At 38.9% G+C, this 24,286-nt stretch overlaps 1 protein-coding gene across 5 annotated transcripts in view; it reads right to left on the reverse strand.

The window, feature by feature from the left end:
• The window catches only part of Cast (calpastatin), a 113,263-nt gene that overhangs the window by 37,243 nt on the left and 51,734 nt on the right, over nucleotides 1-24,286 (reverse strand). For all 5 annotated transcript variants that reach the window (XM_036207414.1, XM_036207412.1, XM_036207413.1 and 2 more), the window contains 6 exons: nucleotides 11,468-11,527; nucleotides 7,343-7,381; nucleotides 5,507-5,563; nucleotides 4,913-5,026; nucleotides 3,536-3,622; nucleotides 162-230 (listed from right to left, as the gene is read on the reverse strand). In XM_036207414.1, the coding sequence (XP_036063307.1) occupies nucleotides 162-230; nucleotides 3,536-3,622; nucleotides 4,913-5,026; nucleotides 5,507-5,563; nucleotides 7,343-7,381; nucleotides 11,468-11,527 (426 nt within the window). The remainder of the gene's footprint in view (nucleotides 1-161; nucleotides 231-3,535; nucleotides 3,623-4,912; nucleotides 5,027-5,506; nucleotides 5,564-7,342; nucleotides 7,382-11,467; nucleotides 11,528-24,286) is intronic.

Genomic DNA, 24,286 nt, shown 5'->3' on the forward strand with positions numbered 1-24,286 from the left:
ATGAATTGGTATAAACAGTGTGAAGGCCACACTTTCAATTCAGTCATAATTTCTTTTAACTCTAAGTCATTAAATTTTTCCTTTAAAACCACAAGAAATCAGGCTGAGACAACCAGCAGAGGACAAACGTGTGATGATGAACTGGCATGTGATTTCCATACCTTGCCAGATGGCTTGCTTAGTTTGGATTCCACTGGTGAAGCTGGCGTTAATGACTTCTTTTCTTTTTTCTAGTGGGGATTTAGAAGGACTTTAAAAACTTTCATATACCTTTTTATGAAATAGCACTATATAAAGATGAATTATTCAAATATAATATCCTAGGTCATATACTAGTCCCCTGATATGTTCTGGATAGTACTGTTACATGTTTAGAACTATCACAAACATTAAGCCTATTTAGTGATGGGAGAGAGAGGCTTGGAGAGATCATAGACAAAACTGGAAGTATCTGATTTGTGATAGACTAATTTAAGCACTTGACAAGTCATACAGATAGAAAGGTGATTACAATATTGTTTGGTATATGAAAGAGACGGAGGTGGAAGAGAAGGGAGAAGAAAGGGGGGAAGCGAGGCAGAGGAGGATAGGGAGGGGAAGATTGAGAGAGGGGAAAGAAGAAGGAAGGTGGAGGAGATGAGGCAACTTTCCCTGGGTTGCAGAGCAAGAAGAAAGCCATGGTCTGTACCAGGACTGCCAGGCCCTTTGTTCACCATACTTGTCCTGGGCCTTGCAACCCTTTTAGTTCTTTCTGAAGCTGCCACTTGCAGCTACTGTCCCTGGGTCTTCACTTCCACTCATCAAGACCACTGTGTCTCTTGCCTTAGTTCTTTTCTTAATTTTCCTTTCTCACCATTAATTATTGTGATTCTTCTCAAAGACAGCTAATAACTTTCCTACAACCTTCCTGCCTCTGTCCAGACAGTATCTCTGAGAAACATCACTGTGTCAGCTCTCACCTCTCACACCTGATTCTGTGTTTGTGCTCTCACCTTGTCACCTTGGTCATCTCTTCTGCTTTGTTTCCAATAGCACATATTCTGTATGTTCCCGACTTAGGATGGTGGTCTACTCCAAATCTGCTAGGGCCAGGGGCTAAGCTCTTGGCCGGAATTAAATTGGTGAGGCTATTTTATTAATTTATGGTCATCCAGGGCCATGTATCATTTGAAAGCATCATATTTGGTAAGTAGATCCCATGCTGCCTACATTTGTACACCAGCAGTGACATGCATGGCTGTTTGAGACTTCCCAGTCACTTCCCCATCCCTTGGTTTCATAGTGGTGTGAGGACAATGATGCTACCTAACTAGGGGTTGTGAAGATTATGTTAATGATAACTTGTGTTTGATACTTGGAAAGCACAAAGTAAGTACCTGCTATACAATTAAATACTAAATAATCAACTGCTATGCTTTTAGTGTTGAAAACAATGCCAGGTAGAAGTCAAAATCTGGGCAGGTGAACCCCCTTCCGGGAGTCAGTTACCACCTTGTATAGACACACTCACACACTTTCCTCTTCCTTCTTCCTGTCTCAATATTTTCCTTTCTCTCTATCTCCATTATCTCCCTTCCCCCCTCTTTCTCCCTCTTCCATTCTACTTCTCTTCTGTGCACTGAACAATACTTTAATTACTTTGTTACGTATCTTTCCTTAGGCCTGTCATATACTTCAATCCAGTCCAGCCTGAACTAGGAACTCTTTCCCCACATGAATTCTATGAGCTTCTGTTAATTTTTTTAAAGGTAACCAGAGGCTCAGGGACAGTGCTACAAGGCCCCTACTCCACTCATTCCACTCATAAGGAGGCACTTGCTCTCAATGTTGACCCTGTGCTTGGACCACAAAGTGAGAACTTCCAAAAGTTTTGTGCTATGGCACCTGTCTTATCTTACTTCAGTCTTATCAGCCTACTCATGTCAGATTCTGAAGCCCCAAAACATTGTACATTTTACTTTACCTCTGCCCTCTTTGGCCAACTCCCTCCTAAATCTGAAGGTTTCACCTCTGTAATAACTTTGACTAGCTCCCCCCTTCTATTCTAGCTCTAAGCCCCACTATATAATTACTCCCCAGCATCACTGAGACAGCCCTCAAGCAACCTTCACCTCCCTGTCACTACCCACAAGCTCTACAGCATTCTCTCCAGCAGCCTTAACCTGTCACTACCCACAAGCTCTACAGCATTCTCTCCAGCAGCCTTAACCTGTCTTTCTAGTCTTACTGCCGCCTCTGGACTCTTTGCTTTATGTCACTGGAATGTGCTTGTGCCCAGAACTCATCTGAAAATTTTCAATTACAAAACTTTGAAGTGTTTGTAAGCCTGGAATCCTGGCTTCCCTTCCATGCCTACAGCAAAGGTCTATACCCTCTCAAAGTCCTGTGGATTCCCCAAGTCAGATGAAATCCAATCTTTTCTCACAAAATGTCTCTCTATAGGGGTCTCGCTTACTCTGTCCTGAGTTAAAGTTTCACCTACTTCGACACTAGATGGAGCCTGCAGCTAGCATGTTCTATGGTCAATTATAAAATGCCACATACTAAAATAAGACAGATCTGATTAATCCTACTGAGTTGAGGAAGAATCAGTAGTAAAGTCAAATAAAATAACTTATGGAAAGCACCAGAATTAAGCCAATGTATAACAGAATTCCACGCAAACTTTTCTTAGTAGGATCATTTAGCTTTTACTGATAACTTGGGCTAGTTTATACCTAGAATAAAACCTCAAATTTTGAATACATTTAAAAGAATTTGTTGTAACATATCTAGCCCTTGACCTTAAATCTACTCATTTTCAAATTAGTTTATTTAAGTACACCCATGGTAACAAGACTGTTCCAGGGAATGGTGGGGTCCTGAGGGAATATACAAATATTTTATTGCAAAAACCCTTATGTGAGTGTTTCTACTTAAAAGATTTTATGAGTTTGGTTAAAATAATGTGCCTGGTATCCCAAGATCCAAGAAAGTAAGATGTTTCAGGGTATGTGTCACATTTTTTACCTTTGTCTGTGACTTTCTGTATACTTCCAGACTGGCATCTGAAGCTCCTCCAAGGCTTTAAGGCAGGCTTCCTGGACTGGCCAGGACATCTACAATCATGCTAAGAGGGCTTCTTCACAAGCTATCAACTCATGCCCCTGCTATGCTTCTGACTTAGTGTTAAGGCTGCTGATACAAACATTCAAAGCTGAGTGTAATGTCTACTTATGCACTTGTGAATGTTTTATGTCCTTGATTTCCTACCTTTGAGTCTGGAAGGCAGGGCCTGAACCAACTCACATTTTAATTCTTTTAGTATTGATATCAGGCTTCGTATGCCAGGTGCCCAATAAGTACTTACTAGATATATACATTTCAAAAGTATTTTAGTATTTTTCTCTCTTTAAATTCCCAAAACATATGATCTTCTTCACAAAAATCCATACATAGTGCCCATTATTTCTGAATGTCAGGTTGTCTGTTGTGTGCTTCTTAGAACAAGTCTGATAAGCAGAGAGGATCATGTTACATCTGCATGTGTGCTCACCTTGTCATCTGCCTTGTCTGATGCTGCAGCCACAGTCACACCAGCAACCACACCCTCTCCAGCAGCAGGAACATCTTGTGATTTTGTCTGAGAGCAAAGATAAAAGAGTGACAGGACTAAGTAGGTACCTTTGACTATGACCAAGATCATGAGTTTCAGCTGTCACCAACACTTGCCAGTTTGCTTTCATGGAATCACTGTCGAGAGAGTTTACTAGCTTCTTCTGCATGTGGTACAATGTTGGGCACAACACAGGGCTAGGCTCAAGAGCCTGAAGATTCCATTCAGGTTACACAGATGTGAAAACACCATTGCACATGGCCAAAGAGTCAATGTGCTGTGGTAAACTGGATCCCACAAAATAGTTGTGGTTGCTCCTGTCAACTGATGTCATGTGAACCTAGTTCTCCAGATAGTCTGACTTTTAAGAGAATCTGTAAAGTGGGATTTTATGTGAAATGTCCTGATATCTTTTGCCAGCACCTAATTAAAAATAATTTTGAGACCGTTAAAAATAATTTTCAACATTTTTAGCCAAACAAACAAGAAGTTGTATTTAACTCCCAAATCACTTATTTGTGAACTCTGATATAAAATGCATTGTAAAATGGGCCTAGTTTCTATCTTCAAATGTTCTGAATGAGAAACATCGCATAGACATTTCTTCTTCTAAGAGTAAAGTGCCTTTAACTGTGTAATTACAGAATAGATTTCTGAGTTTAGGTTTCATGAGTTCATGTCTTCCAAAGGATCCTAAAAATACATCAGGACTTCTGTGTAAAAGCAGAGGGAGTCATGCTGCAGTCCCAGGTGCTTTGAAGGTTGAAGCAGGAAAATTATTTGAGCCCATGGATTCAAGCATAGATGGGGTAACACACACACACACACACACACACACACACACACACACAGAGTGTTAGGGGAAAGGGGAGAGGGTGAGAGAGAGAGACAGAGAGATGGACACACAGAAAGACACAGAGACACACAAACACACAGGGAAACAGAAAAGAAGAAACAAAGCAAATATGAAAGAGAATGCAAGGCACCTGCAATAGTTCCCTGACCCAAGTTTAGAGGGGACTAGGAGGCAGCCTCATTTCAACCCTTTCTGCTTGGGAGACACAAGAGTCTGCTACCTTGTCATGACTAGTCACCATGAGCAGCATGAGAAGGATGGACAGTACGTTTCCCTAAATCTATTTGCTGGCCTTTCTCAGGCCCTCCATAATTCCACATTACTTCAATGCATCTTGCAAAACCAGTGCAGCAACAATACCAAACGCATCCAATGCAACCCCACAGATTCAACTTTGGGCCAATAGGAGCCATATCCTAATAGTACACTGATATTAGTCGCTTCATATTTATCAAGCTTACCTTTGGTTCTGCTGATTTTTCTGACACCATCTTCTCATTTGATCTGGAAACTGCTTTTTCTTTATGAGCAGGTTTACTTCCTGTATCTGATGCATGCTTGGGAAGGTTTGGGGACTGAAAGCACACACATATATTATTAACTTGATGGTGGTTTAAAACAGCTCAAACATTTTTCTTTATAGAATAAGGGCTGTATATGACAGTTGTGCTTTTTGCAGTTGTGAACTGCACAAATATCAATTATTGTGAAATAAATGCCATTGTACTTTACATACAAAATCTGAAATACTGCAAATCCTCCCCAAACCATCACTAAGAATCACTGAACATGCCAGGCGAGGGTAACACACACCTTTAATTCCAGCACTTGAGAGGCAGAGGCAAGCAGATCTCTATGAGTTCAAGGCCAGACTGGTTTATAGAGCTAGTTGCAATACAGTCAAGGCTACACAGAGAAAAAACATTATCTCAGGGGGAAAAAAAATCAATGAACACTGCTATTGCCACACAATGGCTCTAGATCAGCTGAGTAAACAAGTCAGGCTCACAACAGAAACTGCTACACAGGGTCAAGTCCTAGCAAAAAACGCTTACCTCTGAGCCTTCCTTTGGCTTGCTTTCTTGGGACTTTTTCTCATGAGCCACAGATGGCTGTTAATTTCAAAGAAGTAAAAGCTGAATTAATGTATTGGAATCTACTATTTTTATAATTACATTGGCCCATGAATACAATTCAGACTAAACCACTCTGTCCTCGGAGAAGCTCCAGGCATACACAGTATCACCAGTGAACTGCCAAGAGTCTCCATGGATGGCAATTATCAGAAAAAGCAAAACTGAGTCTTTCCTGTAGAAAGATGTCCCCAAAGACACACATTTCTCTAAACTCTAGGATGCTTTGCATATTCCTTGAAACAGACCAGGAGATGTCAGACTATCTACAAAGACATCAAAAGATTAAGGTGAGCATTAAGTTTGCTGAGCAGTGATGTACTCTCTGCCCCCTATAGAATTCATTTTGAAAATTCTCTGTCCATAGGAGAAGAAATATGATTACATCCCCCAAAGTCCAATTCTCTTGACATTTGGTAGATAAACCATAAGCATTGAACTATGGAACAGAAGACAATTTTCACCTAGTTGCTAAATTCTTCCCTCTAGAATCCACTATGCAAAGGCTGAAGGCAGGGCCCACTGACAGACAGTCCCTTTACAGAATCAGATAAGCCTTATCTTTCACCCCATGGTCCTATCTATGTGTCTCTGCTTCCATGTTTCACTCAGTTCTCTGCCCTACAGAAAACCCTGTGGTCTTATCTAAGTATTTGCTTACACAGTTGAAAGAGTGAAGTGTAGCACCACTGAAGACAAAGATGTGCTGCTGCTGGCACTCTGGAATCACTTTTCTATGGAGGCAGAATGACTTTCAAAATGGACAGCCAGAGAGGCAAGAATAGTTGTTTCCAGGGGAAAGGGCCTGAGTGACTCATTACATTTCCACCATCCCAGAGAAGACTGTCAAGATTAATTCACTCTCTGTCATCCAGAGATCTAGGGCAGGTTCAGCACACTGCTCCTAGTGTCTCAAGGTACCTCTAACTTGCACTGTCCTTTGTCCTTTTAAAATAATAGTGTGTGAGTGCATGTGAGTGTACATGTGTGTACATGCATATGTGCCTGGGTGAGTATGTTGTGTGTGTGTACATGTGTGTATGTGTACAGGTGTATGAATATGCATGTATATGTGTACGAGTACTTTTTGTGTGTGCACATGTATGCTTGTATATACATGTGTAATGGTAGAGTGGTAGAAGTTAAAAGGCAACCTTCAGGAATTGGTTTTCTCCTTCTGCTGTGGGTTCTGGGGGTTGAACTCAGGTGCTCAGGCTTACACAGCCAGCACCTTTATCTCCAAGGCCATCTCCTCTGCTTGACCTTTCCTCCTTTGTTTCTTTCTTTAAAAATATTCTTTAAAATCTAGATTTGAGCCGGGCAGTGGTGACACACACCTTTAATCCCAGCACTCAGGAGGCAGAGGCAGGTGGATCTCTGTGAGTTTAAGGCCAGCCTGGTCTCCAAAGTGAGTTCCAGGAAAGTGACAAAGCTACACAGAGAAACCCTGTCTCGAAAAACCAAAATAAATAAATAAATAAATAAATAAATAAATAAATCTAGATTTGAATGATTTGAATAAAATAACTTGTGAAATACTTTTGTTTATAAAATATTATATATCTTTTTAACAATATATGCATTTAATGTTGTAAATATTTTATATGCATTCCATGAACTTATATTCAACAGAATAGTCAAAGTTATTTAAATTAGCTGACAAATCCCTTTACACAGATAAGAAACTACTCATTCATCGTTATTTAAAAAGGTTCAGAATAATTCAGAATAATTCACTCACAGACTTAAATTATTTACCTTACTCGATTGTGACTTCTCAGACTCTGTTTTCACAGCCTAAATTTAAAATAATAAAAAAGGAAAGAGAAGTTAAAAAATAACAATGGAGATACTTTTACTAAGATTGTAATGTTTTCTTTAAGTAATTTTGCTATTATTATCAATATAAAATTTATGACTTAAGTTGATCACTCACTTCAGCTATTACTAGTCATAAGACAAATAACACTTTATTTCTTGTGTGCATGAAGGATACACAAAGAGTTTTACTAATAACATTGTAGTAAACATGGAAGCAACATAAAACGTAAGTCTTCCTACTTCAAATCCAAGGGCTGTCCTTCCAAGTTACTAATGTAATTTTCTTTTAATCATTGAAATGCTTACCATAGATTGGGTTCAAAGTATTAAAGAGTAGGGTGGTGGCAGCCCTGAGGCACAGAGAGCAGGGCAGTTATTTTTAGTACCAGCATGTGCTTACTGGTTAAGCCTAGAGGAAGCCTGTGATGGAGTCATGCTGTTACAGATGACTGTGGACTGGAATTAAAGTGTGTGCTGAGAGGATGAAGTGACAAGTAAATAGAACTGCCAGGCAGAGTGAACCACATCACCTGTTTTCTGTGCCTTTTCTTGTCAGGCAGATGAGGTCCTTCTATTTGTTTGCAGACTGGAATGGCCTAATAGAAGAGCATATCCCCAAGAATGATTTCATTTCTATCTGACAATCTACATAATGGGCTAAAATGTTCATTCAAGATCCATTCTTCTAGCCTAACACATCGCCTCCACAAATACATATTTAACTCTTATGGGATTTAGGCACATAAACACTTGGTGCCAAGCAAGTCTTTCAGGTTGTATATGTTTTTTCATGAGGATATCATCTATAAAATTAATTTTTAAGGTTACATCTTTGTGTAAAAACTATTACATTTCTATCTGTATTTCCCATGTTTGACTATGACCAAAAAAAAAAAAAAAAAAAAAAAAAGCCACAAGTGTCATTATCAGCTTTTTGAAATTCCATCCATAGTTTTAAAAACAATTTGGTAAATTATGTGTTATATTCTTGAGTGTAGAATTGTATTCTAAAGTTCTAAGCATGCTTCTAAAGGGCTTCATGGTGCAGTATTTTATAGGCTTTTAACCAGCTAAAGGTAACCTGTCCAAACAAAGAGAAAAAAACCTCCATAAATGCATAGAACCAACACTGATGGAGGCAAGGTAGAAATCATAACTTGATTCCTTTTTATAGACATTCCAAGGCAGTGCCCACAAATCAGTCCCAATGTCTCCTGCAGTCTTTTCCCTTTTGGCTGCTTGAAGACGTCCACAAAACTTCAACTTAAATTGTATTATTTGAAGAAGCTAAGTAAAATACTCTTTTAATTTATCATGTCTCATGCTTTGTTGGTGAAGGTACAGTCATCTTTATGAAATGCCTCCTAGTTACACCAGTATTCCTATTGTTTGGGGGGAAAAATCAAAGTTTATTATTAAATGTTTCTAAAGAAATTTGGGGTTCTTTCACACTGTGTCTTTGCTGGTGAATTTTTGTTTGCATTCCTCTGTGAATCTTAGTTTTCACAAATGTAATTTATTAAATAATTTACAAAGGAAATAAACCAGCTAGCATTATCATAATTTAAATTTATTAAAATCTTCAAATTCACAATTTGGTAATCAAAATATTGCTTGGAAAAACCTTTAAACTACAATTAACACTGTGTATTCAGACTTAAGAAACTTTTAATATAATGTAAATTTAAATCAGTAGTCACAATAATGATTTTTGGTAGTAATGGTGCCAAAGTTAATCCTAATGGGACAAGTAATGTATTAGGGCCTACCCACCAGGTCACAGGTACCAGGAGTTTTCCTAAGTTCAACTAACCACTCAATTGTTATGGGCCATGACTCTCAGAGACAATATTATTATCATACCTCTTTTCAGTAAATAATTCAAGATCTAAAAAGTCAAAGAAGTGCCCAAGAAGAGTGAGTGATGGAGCTGGAATTGTGTATTTAGTCACAGGGCTTCATGGTCTCTCTACTGGCCAGCAGTTCACTCACAGTGGGCATTGGCTTGGGGACAGGCACTGTTCACCATTTGTTTCCTTATGCAGTCCTCTGAAATGGGTGCCATTATCCTTTTTCTTCACATTGTACAGATAAGGGAACTGACGCAAAGAGGGACTGTGCAGTACCACACTGGTAAAGAAACAACATTCTCTGATATGCTGTCTGGCTCCAGTGTCCATGAAGCATAGATTGTCAGGAATTACATCATGACTACAACTTATCTGACCTTCCATCCTACAATCAATGGTATGAAAACCAATCTAACATTCCAGGGCAAGAAATGCAGAACACAGGTCTAGACACACAATCTTCTTCAGATATAGTCTGGCCTACTTGAAAAATGTAAACAAAACAAGGATTTGTAATTACTATATCCCTGAATTTTCATATTTTCATTAAAAGCTCAAAGTATTTGCAGACATGAACCTATAAAACTCAAGGTCCAGACATCTCCAAGAAGAGATTACTACAATCATCACTGCATAATCATGAGAAACAGCAGAAGCAATGAAGATTCGAAGACTGAGAGCTGTGTGACTGAAATACACCAAGGAAAGAAGAGTAGAGAACAAAACTGGTTTAAACCAGTCAATGGTAATACTTCATCACATGTGTCTCATTCTTTGTCCCAAGCCCTCTCTGCCTTTCCTATGTTCCTTCCTTCTTCCAAGGTTTTGTTTGTTTTGACTGCCCGGAATTAGCATGATTGACGACGTCATGCACGAGGATTGCTGATACATGCTCTGGAAACCATGAGACCTGGAAATAAGCACTAGCCCTCAGGCTGCAACATGTGATCATACCTGAGCAGCGGCTGCATGAACCAAAACAAATCTAAGGGGGTTTTATTTTGCATTTTGTTTTGTATATGCTTCTTCTTTAGTCTTTCAAGATTAAGATAGATTGAAGCAGCTAGGGACCTCCCTCAGAAGTATAGTATGTAGTTGCTTGCATACATGAAGCTTCAAGGTCTTTTGTTCAATCCCCAACACTACAAATGTATGCATATGTGTATAAATGAGTTTTAGAAATAATTGAACAAATGACAACTAATTAGTTACTGATGGTATAGCTAATATTTTAATATGATTAGGAAATCAATATAAAATATTAAATAAATATCAATATCAAATACTAAATAAAACAGTCAGGGAACTACAAAATCTAAAGCTAAACTTCATAAAACTTAGGTAAATGGACACTCCCAGATATTTGCACGGATCTAATTCAAGATAAGATAAGAGGATCCCTGGTAGTAACTTTTGCTGCCACATACCCTGAAACAGGAAACTGCTGAGGCAGCACAGTGACAGGGGACACAGACAGCAAATATAAGCTGGAAACTGTAGATAAAGCAATTTGATAATAATGGAACTGGGAGTTCTTAATGCAGTCAAGTATGGGAATACACAAACAAACCAGTGGAGAACACTTTGCAGATGCCTCCTTTTTACTTTCTACCATAAAATGGTTCTAAGGAATAGCTTGAGTCACAGTAACTAAGGTGGAGATGCTAAGGCAGCTTCAGTCATCTGTTAGAACTGGACTCACCCTATACAGCAACTGTACTTCTTTTACTCTTCTGAAATTCCAAGGAATAAATATAAAAATAAATACCTAAGAGGGCTCTAAGAGTTTGTCATAGAGAAAATACTCTCCCCCATGACCCACATACCAGAAAGCATCTCAAACAATCAGTATCCTGTTCTTTTGCTTCTGTGGTCACTTAGTATAAGCTTTTTCTATTCTAAATGTCTATCAAAATATTACAACTGTTACCAAAAAGATGGAATCCCTATTCATCCAGTTCCAGAGGAATATACTCAGAGAGATTATCTCCTTGCTCTTGAAAAATGTAATGAAAGGCAAAAAATTCCAACAGTGACACTTTTGAAAGATTCTGAGACAATAGAAGCCTCTTAGAAGAGAATTTGCACAAAAAACTCAGGAAGAAGCTGCTGACTTCCAGAATGTGAGCTTCCTAAGCTAAGGAACCCATCTGTCTACAAGCATATTGCTCACAATCAACTTCAAGTACATTTGCTCAGTCTTCCTCTTTACCTTAGCTTCTGTGGTACTCATACTGGGAAACTTGCTGGCTGCAGCAGATGAAGGTGGCACCTAGAAAGGAAACAAAAAGTCAGACTTGCCATAATGCCCACTTTACTGGCTGGTTTGTGCATCACCTTGACACAAGCTATAGAGTCATCAGAGAAAGGAGCCTCAGCTGAGGAAATGCCTCCTTAAGATCTAGCTGTAAGGCATTTTCTCATTTAATGATCAATGGAGGAGGGCCCAGCCAATGGTGGGTGGTGCCATCTGTAGTAAGTTTTTTCAGGTCCTGCCAGGCCCTGTGGTCTTGCCCAGCCCTACAGTCCTGAAGTCGCTTATAAAATAATCACTCAGATGATTAATATTATTTACAAACTGTATGGCCTATGGCGGGCTTCTTCCTTGCTTGCTCTTTCATCTTAAATTAACCCATTTCTATTAATCTATCTTTTACCACATGGCCATGGCATTACTGGTCTGCTGGCATCTTGCTTCTCCTTTGGTGGCAGCTGGCATCTCTCCAGACTCCACCTTTCTCTTTCTTGTCTCTCTTCTTGGATTTCCCACCTGAACCTAAGCTGCTTTGGCCACAAAGCAGCTTACTTATTAACCAATGGGAACAACACATATTCACAGCATACAGAAAGATCTCCCCCAGCAGCTGTCCATGGGCTGCTGGTCCTAGGTTCTATAAGAAGGTGGGCTGAACAAGCCATGGGAAGCAAGCCAGTAAGCAGCTGCTATCCATAGCCTCTCCATCAGCTCCTGCTTCCGGGATCCTACACTGTTTGAGTTCCTGTCCTGACTTCCTTCAATGATGAACAGCAATGCTGAAGTGTAAGCCTAATAAACCCTTTCCTCCCCAACTTGCTTTTCATCATGGTGTTTTGTCACATCAATAGAAACCCTAACTAAGACACCTACTTAAAATTATCCTCAGCTTTTCTTCACACTGCCTCTAACTGCCTAGTTTGTAGTATCATGTTCACAACATGCATACAGCTCCCAATATGTGTTGCCAGACATGGGATAAAAGTATGTGGTCAGATCAAATGTGCTCAGATTTAGAGTCTGTTATGTGCTACATAATATTAGCCAGTTACTGAGTTTCTGATCTTCAGTTTCCCACACACAACTTTTCTTCAGTAGATAACAATTACCTTGCAAGTTTATAAACACAACTGTTTGGTAAACTTTATTATAACTGTCAATACTATTTTTAAAAAGAATGTGTACTCTGAGACTTGTCAGAACCCTTTTAAACTTTATTTAAATCCTAGCGAGCTCTGTTATTTACTGGCACTGCGACGTTAAGTCTTGGTTTTTCAGATATGTAAAATGGGACACAGTGTCTATTTCACAGCTTTTGTAAGTATTTGCAATAATTGTATAATATTTCTGCTACATTATAAATGTTAACAAAATTAGTAGCACATTATTCCTAACAGGACATAATTTGAGTGTGAAGGAAGCCCCATGTATATGTGAATTCTTGGTCCCCAACTAGTACTTTTCTGAGAGCTATGGAACTTTTAGAAATGGACCCTAGCTGGAGGAAGTGGGCCATTAGGATGGCATGGTTAGGGCATAGACTGTATCCCCAAACCCACAAGCTAAAATAAACTCTTCTTTCTTTATGTAATTTCTTTTACAACCACTAGTAACTTATCTATCTATCCATCTATCAACTCTCATCCATCCATCCACCCATCCATTCATCTATCTATCTATCTATCTATCTATCTATCTATCTATCTATCTTCTATATATTATAAAGATAGAAGAAACAAGTATGTAACATGAATGACATTGTCCTTTTAATGTAATATAAGAAAAAGAAGATGGGTATAGAGAGAATGTTGCTGTATATCCGTCTCATATTGGCTCCTCCTTAGAGCACAAGACTTAATAAATAGCCCTCCTTTGGAATGCATGGGGTAGGTGGAGTCCTATAAGTGAATAACCTAAGCAGTGGGTGATACCTGAGCATGTGGATACATGCATGGTATTGAGTACTATTCCATTACTTAGCTTGTATCATTGTGATAACATGAAAATAGGCATTTATCATGTTGGCAAACAGCAGTCCAAGTTCACTTAAACCTTTTCACATTTGAATTCATTAGGATTTCCAGCTCAGGGATTCCATCTGGAAAAAGCTGCCTACTTAACCAATCCACTGTCGGTAATTAGTTGTGACTATCAGGAATATGGGAAAAGTTTATAATATGGGCCTCACTCTGTCTCCAATACCTTACCCACAGCCACTTCAGAAGCTTTATCAAGAGCAGCGTAAGCCTGTCACTGCTCTTCTTCCACTCACATTCCCATTCAAGGGGATGGTAGTATGACTCTGTTACCACCATGACCAAAATCACTTAACCACAGACATCAACTAACACTATAGTTGAACTATGGTAATTTACAGATAGAAGACCACAGTTTTAGCACACTGACTTTTTGAACAAAGTCATATGAACTTATTTATTTCTAAGCACTCTTAGGTAGCAATCAGGTATGCCTTCCAACAGTATGAAAACACACACACACACACACACACACACACACACTGCAGGCACTGTAGCAATTGCTTTCACATTCCCTTTGGGATAAAAACTAGAACATATACGAAGATTTACCTTACATCTAAATTAGTGAAGAAATATATGAATATCCATATTTTTTGTTGAGAATAAAATTTGTTAGAGATGAAAGGACTCATATGTAGGTAATTCCACCTCCACAATTTGAAGGTAGAAATGTTTAAATTTCTAACCAAATTCAGTAAGTTTCCATTCCTTCAGTCATTTTCCTCATCCATGTCAAACCAGCAGCAGGAACAAATTCTGTACATGAAAGTGCTTTTTTATGATGAAAGTCTTTAGGCAAAGATTGAAATTAAAATTTTATTTTAATTAATTAATTTATTTAAATTTTAAGATTATTATTATTTATTTTATTTATATGAGTATTTGCTTGCATGTAAGTATTTGCTATGTGCAAGCCTAGTGTCCAGTGGAAATCAGAAGAGAATATCATGTTCCCTGGTACTGGAATGATAGATAGTTGTGAACCACCATAGGTGTGCTTAGAATTGAATCAGGATACTCTGCAGGGGTACTAAGTACTCTTATCCATGGAACCATCTCTCCAGCACATCAAATATTAATTTTTAAACATATAAATTTATTAACTGTTTATAAAATCATATATCTTCAGGTTATTCCTGCCTGATTAATATTGCATTAAATAATCCCTGAAAGTGAGCTTCATGTCCAATAATGGAGACATTCAAAGGCCCACCAAGAATAATCAAACCTCTCCATATAACAGCTACAAACAAGTATAGTCATAACGGGACTTTAGCTTAAGGCATTGGCTCCACCTGTTCTCAGCATGGATTCCTCCATGGAAGTTTCATATTAAGACATGTCAAGAGAACAGGAATAGGCAGAGTGCTCGAGAGGTCCCCAGAAATCCACAATGATATATCCTCTGTAGACTGCTGGCAATGGTCAAGAGAAAGCCTGATCTGACCTAGTCTGGTGATCAGATGGCCAAACACCCTAACAGTCGTCTTGGAACTCTCATCCAATAACTGATGGAAGTGGATGCAGACATCCTCAGCCAGGCCCCAGGTGGAGCTCCAGGTGTCCAACTGTCGAGAAAGAGGAGGGTCTGCAAGAGCGTGAATTGTTGAATCCAAGATTGCAAAAAGCACAGGGACAAATAGCCAAACAAATGGAAGCACATGAATTATGAACCAAAGGCTGAGGAGCCCCCAGCTGGATCAGGCCCTCTGGATAAGTGAGACCATTGAATAGCTTGATCTGTTTGGGAGGCACCCAGTCTGTGGGACCAGGATCTGTCTTTAGTGCATGAGCTGGCTGTTTGAAACCTTGGGCTTACACAGGGACACTTTGCTCAGTCTGGAAGGAGGTGACAGGACCTGTCTGTACTGAATCCACCAGGTTTAAATGAATCCCCAGGGGTGCCTTGATCCTGGAGGACATGGGAATGGAGGGGAGGGGCTGGGGGAAGGGGGAGTGGGGGCGGGAGGGGGGAGGACAGGGGAACCCATGGCTGATGCATAAAATTTAAAACATAATAATAAAGAAAAAAAAGACGTATCAAGTTTTCAAAAACTGAAATATAAATGCTGATTCATGGGGACTGGGGACAAAGGGAAATGATGCTATCCTATTATTGACCTGCTCAACCCTGGGTTATTGTGTCATGTTCAGCTCTTATTCTAGAAGTGAAGGTAAAGAATGTTTAATGTTTATTATCTCATGTAAAGGACTGAATATGCTTTCATTTTGTACCACTTGAGTTGCCAAGCATGAATGTAAATAATGAGTAAAAAGTTATGAAAAGTTAACTCTAGATCTTTAAAGGATGTGAACCTTAACAATGAATGAACTTGTTAAAGACTAACATATAGACTTTAAACAGATGAGAAAATGGAATCTCATGTCCAGGGGTCACCACGGTTTACTGGTTCCTTCAGTTTATGTGGAAAAAAATGTGTATACCTCTGCAAAGTTCTGGGGATACTGTGGTGAGATAGATATTCCTCTGAAAGGTAGAGCCTAGCCTGGGTTGGCAAGAGTTAAATAATCATTCAAGCAAATCAGAGTCTCATGAAAACTACGACCATGAAACCAGAGCAGAGGACTGCTGAGACAGGTGATTCTGAAGGTATGACAGATTATATGGTGGCATAGGACAAGGAGGAACCACAAAGGCAAAAGGCCAATATGATGGTTTGAATAGGTATGGCCCCCACAGACTCATGTGTTTGAATGCTTGGCCCACAGGGAGTAGCACTTAGGAATTGTGGCCTTATTGGAATAGGTGTGGTCTTTTTGGAGGAAGTGTGTCATTATGAGGTCTCATATATGCTAAAGCTGTGTACACAGTCACTCCTACTGCCTGGCATCAAGTTGTAGAACTCTCAGCTCTTTCTCCAGCACCATTTCTCTTTGTGCACCACTGTGATAACAGACTAATGTAAGCCAGCAAATTAAATGTTTTCCATTATAAGAGTTGCTGTGATCATGGTATCTCTTCACAGCAATAGAAACTCAAACTAAGACACCCAGGGAGATGCATCCTTAAATAAGGCATGTATAGCTGTATATGTCAGCACCATTGCCAAGTCCATCTGTGTCCCTGTACTGCAATGCTTAGCACCATTGGTCCTGGGAATGTCAAGGAGCTGCCAGTTTTCAAGTATTCCCATACACTGAAATGCCTCTATGGAGCTAGCACTGGGTGTCAGACCAGGATGCAGCTGAAACAACACTTGTCCTTCCAAATATCCAAGGAAATTTCCTAGTACCCAGAGTAGTACTAATTCTGTATAATATGAGCTAAGGCAGAATCAGAGTAACAAGAATCAGAGAAATGCCCTGATAAAAATAATGCACCATCCTCCCATTCAAGAGCCATTATTTAAAAAGCACTGCTCCAGGAGTTGAGAATACACAGTCATAACCACGTCCTTGAGGGGTTGAGTCCAGTGAGGCAAAATAATCACCAAGGTCTGTCATATAACTTAGGTGCTTTAGTAGAAGTGTTAAGAATTTTCTCATGGGATATGACAAATGTTTGAACAGGTCAAACTCAAGTTTGTTATGAGGCTGCATGAGAAGAGAAGACCATTTGTAAAGGTAGAGTAGATTTTGGCTCTGAGAGCCCTTGAAAGTTCTCATAAATGGGAAAAGGTGGGAGAATAGGGTGTTTGATAAAGGAAGGGACTTTTGTAATGATCTTTTATGCATTGTGTTGACGTTAATTCCAGTTAAAAGAAAAATTATTCCCTCAGCTCTTTACTTCTCTGGCTACAGAACAGAGACCTAACTTAATGTTTGTCTGCCAGAGGCACTTGGCTTCTTTTCAGGCATGTTCACATCTTCTGTGATCCTCAATACCTCTGCTGGAGCCAGCCAAGCTCACTTCAATATCTCCTCACCTCTACCTGCTGATTCAGTTGAGAAAAAAACAGAGTGGAGCATCAGATATACTAGATTTTCTTCTAAATTAGACCTTGCTTCCTTTCCCAACTAGCAATACCAGCCTTAACATTTCCCCACAAGCAGCATTGATGACCCTTCATATTCTTGGGCCTGCCTTTGCTGAAGTGACCAAGACATCAGGCCCCATGCCTGAGCTCTTCTTTTCCACTTGATAATTAAACAGCAGCTTCATCATGAAACATTGATCCTTATTTACTTATTGGCTGCTGTCACATTGGAAGTCTCGGGTTCTTTCCTCATTCTTCTGATCTGCTTCCTTCGGGAAGCTTCTTTCACCTACTTTATGATCCTTACTACTCACAATCCCATCAGTCACTATGACTTTTAAAATTATGCTTTCTTGGAATATTGAATTCTCTAGAATTTTAAGTATCTTCTATTGTGTGATAGAACATGTTATCAACAAGCCTGCTTTGTCACGAGACTACCTTAAAAAGAGGAAACTGATGGCTCAGAGGTTAAGAGCATTCACTGCTCTTCCAGAGGTCCTGAGTTCAATTCCCAGCAACCACATGGTGGCTCACAACCATCTGTAATGAGATCTGGTGCTCTCTTCTGGCCTGCAGTCATACATACTACATACATACATAAATAAATCTTTTTTTTAAAAAAAGAGGAAACTGAAACTCAGATTAAGATTCCTGCTTTGTCATTTATTTACCCCAATTATTGAACTCTTCAGGGCCTCAATTTGACATCTGTAAAATGAGCATATCACCCGTTGGCTTTAGACTTGTAAGAAAATTATAGTTTAGTGCTTTCTGTCTTTTTTAAGTTCTGCATTATTCTCTTACTATATGACTCCCTACCCTATGTTCCCTCCCACCAGAATGGAGTCGTTATCATCTCATCAGAATCTTAGCAGATAGCCCTATGCTCTAATTCATAGTGCAATGGGGGAAATCTAGCTTTAAGACTGCTTGGTGGGATAGAGCTGACAATTCAATGCATGCACAAACTCAAGCAAGTTATTTAGCCTCTCTGACTCAGTTTCCTCAGAGGCAAATTGAGAATAGTTATAATTTTTATTAGTTAAAGCATTTTGAAAACTGTTTTAAGGGTAAGCTAAAGTATGTGAACGAATGATGACTGGTAAACAGCAACCACTTTAAAATCACTACTTATTGTCAAAGCTTCAGCATCATGCTCCTCCCATCTCCCACCTCTGAGCTCTTCACCATGCCATCCCTAACGCCTAGGAAACCTTTCATAATGGTTCAAGGTATAATCCATAAATTCCATACTTCTCACTTGAAGTATAATCATATATTCTACACTGGAGGCTGACCCAGCTCTTGTGATGAACTTGGGCCATGATTTATCAATGAAGCTATAGGCCTATCAAGAAACAAGGTATTACCACTCTTTCAAGTGCATATTGAGTAGAGGGTAGCAGAAAGGAGTTCAAAAATCATAGGTTGATTGAAATCTTGATTCCATTTTAACTGCAAATAATAAACTATAGTTTTAATATATTTTTTAAATTTAGCCTACAACAATTATATAATATGTCATAAGATTTAAGTTTCAGTCTTGGTGGCTTCCTTATAGCCTGTGCAGAATGTCAGTTAAACCTAAACATTTCCTGACTGCAGGACCAGGTGCTCTATGGGGTTATTATAAGATCCTTTTCTATACCCCAAAGCAAAGGGCAATTTGGACAAAACACAAAATACTAAACCCTGTATAAGTTTAATAAAAAGACTAACAAATCAACACTGATTTTTAACTTCTAAAATTAGCACTACTAGATGAACAAGAGAAAAGCAAGTCATTCATTTCTGAATCACAAACTAGGTTCTTGCTTAATAACACATTTCAACTAATATAAAAAAATTGGCTGTAACCGCAAGATCTCTGAAAAAATGAAGAGTGTGCACTGCACAAGGCAGTAGCCAGGCCCATCCCAGGTGGTGTGTACCCTGCCAGTTCCCAAAGCTGGCTAAACAGAAGTTGCTCAATGTGCATTTGTATGAAATTTGCATATCAATAAACACAAAATATTAGTATATAGTTCAAATGCAACACTGTATGAACTTTACTGCATGAACTCTAGAAAATTCACCTACAGACTAGAAGAGAAGTGGTAAAGATAACATATTCTGAACACTTCATCATTTACATGACTACTGTCACTGTTGAGTTGTTGAACATCTTAGAAGATGGAGATCTAGACAAACAAGTCCCTGAGCCTCTTTGTACAGGACACCTTTAAGAAACACTTAGTAAGTGCCTTATTCCCTAGCAAGCACCTTCTTAGGGAAAGCTACACTCTCTACAAACAGCAATACTGCACACAGTGAATACAAGTTTACATATTTCCTTAATGATGGGTTATTCACTTCAGGAAATGAATATGCAGACATTCGGATTTGTTTCCTGTGTGCCAGGCTGTCATATCATAGCACACATTTGTGTACTGTTAACTATTAAATACAACTGCTTTAATAACTGAAATTTCTTGTGGGGTCATCTAAATGAACATAGAAGTTACCAAAATGATGCCAACAGTAAGAGATGTCTAAACATGAAATGACAAAAAATTAATTCAAACACATAAGAATAATTGTGGGCTCTAGAGCATTAAGATGGAGGGTTTGGGACATATTGAGAGCTGTGCAGCCTAAAGGGCTCCAGGAAGGCTCACTGAAGATCTTGGGATCCTCCTGATTGGAGGTTGGTGGAGCTCTGTCTAAGTTTCAGGCCTTCTTGGAGTTGAAGATGTAATCTCTCAGCTCACTGCTCCTGCTGCCATGACCGCCACTTGCTGCCATGACCGCCACTTGCTGCTATGCCTCCCACTTGCTGCCATGCCTCCCACTTGCTGCCATGCCTCCCACTTGCTGCTATGCCTCCCACTTGCTGCCATGCCTCCCACTTGCTGCCATGCCTCCAAGCCATAATGGACTCCTATTACTCTGCAACCATAAGCACAAACAGACTTTCTTCCATTAAAAAGAAGATAAGGAGGAGGAAAAGAAAAAGAATTAAGAAGAATCGTGAAGTGTCCATCCATGTCACATGATGGGACTTTACTGTGGCCTTGATTCTGAACACACAACACAGCCAATCTGCACTGTGCCTGAGAACACATCATTCAGTATCAATAGATGCTTCCAGAACTTCAGCTGAGATTATATTATGAATTACAGAGGTTTTATTGTACATACAAAGTTTCCTGATCTTAAAGACATATAATGACTTAACTGTGGAAAACAAGGTCTTTTAACATTTCCTTCTTTTCATTCCTCAACATGTAAGTATGGAATTAGTTTAAATTGTGTTTGGTTTTCAAAAACTGCTCTTTGAGTTGCTGCCTTGAATTTCACAAAAATACAATTAAGTGAATTTTGGCTTGGGATTAGGACAGAATTTTCAATAATTTTTTAAATAGCCCTACACATCCTTCTGCCATTTTGTACTATGTATTTATGTGAAATAGCATTCTCAGGTCTGAAAAGTTTAAAATCAAAACAATGACCAACTCCAGAGTACACTGAAGATGTTGTATGTTCTTCAGTATCAAATGTTCAATCAAGACTTAATTCTTAATGTAAAAATAAACAATCACATCCATTTTATCAGTTTGCAACTTGACTTTTGTTATTAATGGTAAAATTATGAATATAACAAATAATTGTTTCAAAATAAAATTTCCTTGTGATTTATTATCAGTAAATAGTCAAGTTGTATACCCATTCTATACACCTTGTATTCAGGGTTATATAAAATTTCTTGTGCTAAAAGGAGTTATAGTGGAAAAGGTTTAAGAATCTCTGATTAACAACATATAGTGCTTATTATAATAAAATAGGAATCTGATGACATATAAGCAAATGGTCATTTATAAATGAATTTGAGCTATCTCAGGAAGAATACAACAGTGTGCTAGCAGGTTGTTTATACATCAGAGCATAGTATATAACAAGGCTGATCATGGGGACTGGAGAGATGGTTTAGCAGTTAGGAGCATTGGCTGTTCTTCCAGAAGACCCAGGTTTAATTCCCAGCGCCCACATGGCAGCTCACAACTGTCTGTAACTCCAGTTCCAGGGTATCTGACACCCTCACACCAATGTGCTGTGGATATGGCTCTGGATAAATAAAATGCTGTTTGGCCAGTGGCCAGGCAGGAAGTATAGGCGGGACAAGAGAGAAGAGAATTCTGGGAAGTAAAGGCTGGGGCAGAGAGATACTGCCAGCCACTTCATGACAGAAAAGCCACGTGGCAAAGTATAGATTAATAGAAATGGGTTAATTTAAGATAGAAAAAGTAGATAACAAGAAGCCTGCCATGATCATAGTTTCTAAACAATGTAAGTTTCTGTGTGTTTACTTGGTTGGTTCTGAGCGTCTATGGGCCTGGCGGGTGAGAGAGATTTGTCCTGACTGTGGACCAGGCAGAAAAACGAACTACAAATGGCACCCAACGTGTTAGCAAGAGTTTCCACCTAAAACCTGAGAAAAAAGATTCTAAAACGGAGCTAAAAACAGCTTCCTAATTGTCTCTCTCAAGTTAGCTGTAGCCTGAGGGTTTGAGCTACTATGGTGGGTTCCTGGCATGTGCGTCTGTCCTGCAGTGTGGAGGGAATGAGGAGTCTACTACTAGCAGCACTTTACTCTGCTTCATGCCTTTGCTAGTTAAAAAAAAAAAAAAAGTTTTTGGGCTATGCACTGCTTTGATAGAACTGCTTCTGATAGTTGATGGTACACATGGCTCTAGACCCAGAGCTGGCAGTAAACTGTACCACCACTTTGGAAAGCTGAGGTGGGCGGGGCCAGCAGCCACAGCAGTGTTTCAGTTTTACAAAGATGGATATTACACAAAGTATCTGTTTTGTGTTGTCTTTGGGATTTTTAACAGCCAAAAAAGATTTGATCGTAAAAGCTGTTGAGTTAAACAAATATGTAAATTTTAAAGGTACCTTGACTTCAAAATTTGGATATAAGGATATGTTGCTTTGGAAAAGAGTCTCTGCTTTTGTTTCCACAGAAAGCCAGAGGCTGTGGCTTTGTTCCAGATTAAGATACATCAGGTCTGATCAGCCAAGACCACCTGAAAGGTCTCTGATGACACCATGGCCCAGATGATCCAACATCCAGAATGGTTTCAAGGCAACTGGCTCAGAGGTTTATCCTCACGGACTGCTCCATAATCCTAAAATTTTCTTTGTGTCCCCATAAGATACAGCGCCCCCCTCCAGCAGGAAGTAGTAAAAAAAACTACGCCCAAATTCCCAGCTGGCTTTGGAGATGGAATTGGCTCACTCCTTCTCTAAACCCAGGCATATTGTTAAAAGAAAAGATTAAGAGATTCTTGTGTCCCAAATCAGAAGATCTCTCTGGTGTGGGACAGAGAAAAACCAATATTTTTATTTAAATCAGGTTGATTATAAATGGGATCTCTTTCTAAAGAAGAAAATGGGGATATGATATAGATATAATAGGATAAAAGGGTAGATTAACTTCTAAACTTCTAAAGAGCAACAACTTGGTTAAAATGTTTTACATTGGTATAGATTTTAGTCTATTGATACAAACTTAAAGTTAATTTTGTTATACTGTGTGTATATTTCTACTCTTGTTTAAGGTATTATGTTTGTATAGCTCATTTAAAATTGTAATGGATAATTAAAAATAGATTAATAATTAATCATCTATGATAATCATACTCATAGCTATGTTAGTTAAGTCTTCTAGGTATACATAGTGATATTTCAGATAGATAGGCAATCTTCAAATACTTCAAAGACATTCAGAATATGGCATTTAAAATATTTTTAAAATTTAGACTTTCTGGACAGTGAGACATGTCTGCTCCTGGCAACACCAATTTACTTCAGAGAGGAGGATGGGCATTGAAGACACTTCATATCTTATCTTCACCTTGGCAAAAATAGCCATTTGGGAAAGAAACTGTTCTTGCCTGGACTGCCTGATCGACTGGACATGCAGGACCCTTAGAAAGGTGACCACTAAACTTTGCTTGACAAAATGGTCCTTCAGGTTCCTGTTTCACAGAGGAAACTGCCAGACATTCTAAAAAATGTCCTGTAGTCCTGTGGGCTAAAGACAAATGCCCCAACTTTACAAAGGAACATTAGGTGACTGTCCAGACTGTCTCTGTCTACTCTACAAGACTCCCGAAAGATGCTTGCATCCTTCTCCCGGTTCTCAGGTAATATTATATCCTTCTGAGGTCTTTGATGTGGTTGAAGACTAGGTAGTTATAATTTCCTCAATTATGATAAAAGATAAGTTAGATATAAAAACCTTAGACTCACAAATATAGGACAGATAAAATATTTTGTTTAATGTTACCAAAACAAATAGACTAGATATTGTAACTATAATTCTTGCTTGATAATTGTTTTGTTATGTGTAATTTTACTATGTAAAAGTTAAAATCTTCCTTTTAAAAAAAAAAAAGAAAAAGGTAATGCTGTGGATATGGCTCTGGATAAATAAAATGCTGTTTGGCCAGTGGCCAGGCAGGAAGTATAGGCGGGACAAGAGAGAAGAGAATTCTGGGAAGTAAAGGCTGGGACAGAGAGATACTGCTAGCCACTGCCATGACAGAAAAGACGTAAGGTACTGATAAGCCACAAGCCACGTGGCAAAGTATAGATTAATAGAAATGAGTTAATTTAAGATAGAAAAAGTAGATAACAAGAAGCCTGCCATGATCATACAGTTTCTAAACAATGTAAGTTTCTGTGTGTTTACTTGGTTGGTTCTGAGCGTCTATGGGCCTGGCGGGTGAGAGAGATTTGTCCTGACTGTGGGC

The sequence above is a fragment of the Onychomys torridus genome, chromosome 15 (genome assembly GCF_903995425.1).
Source record: "Onychomys torridus chromosome 15, mOncTor1.1, whole genome shotgun sequence".
In the NCBI taxonomy this organism is placed as follows: Eukaryota; Metazoa; Chordata; class Mammalia; order Rodentia; family Cricetidae; genus Onychomys; species Onychomys torridus.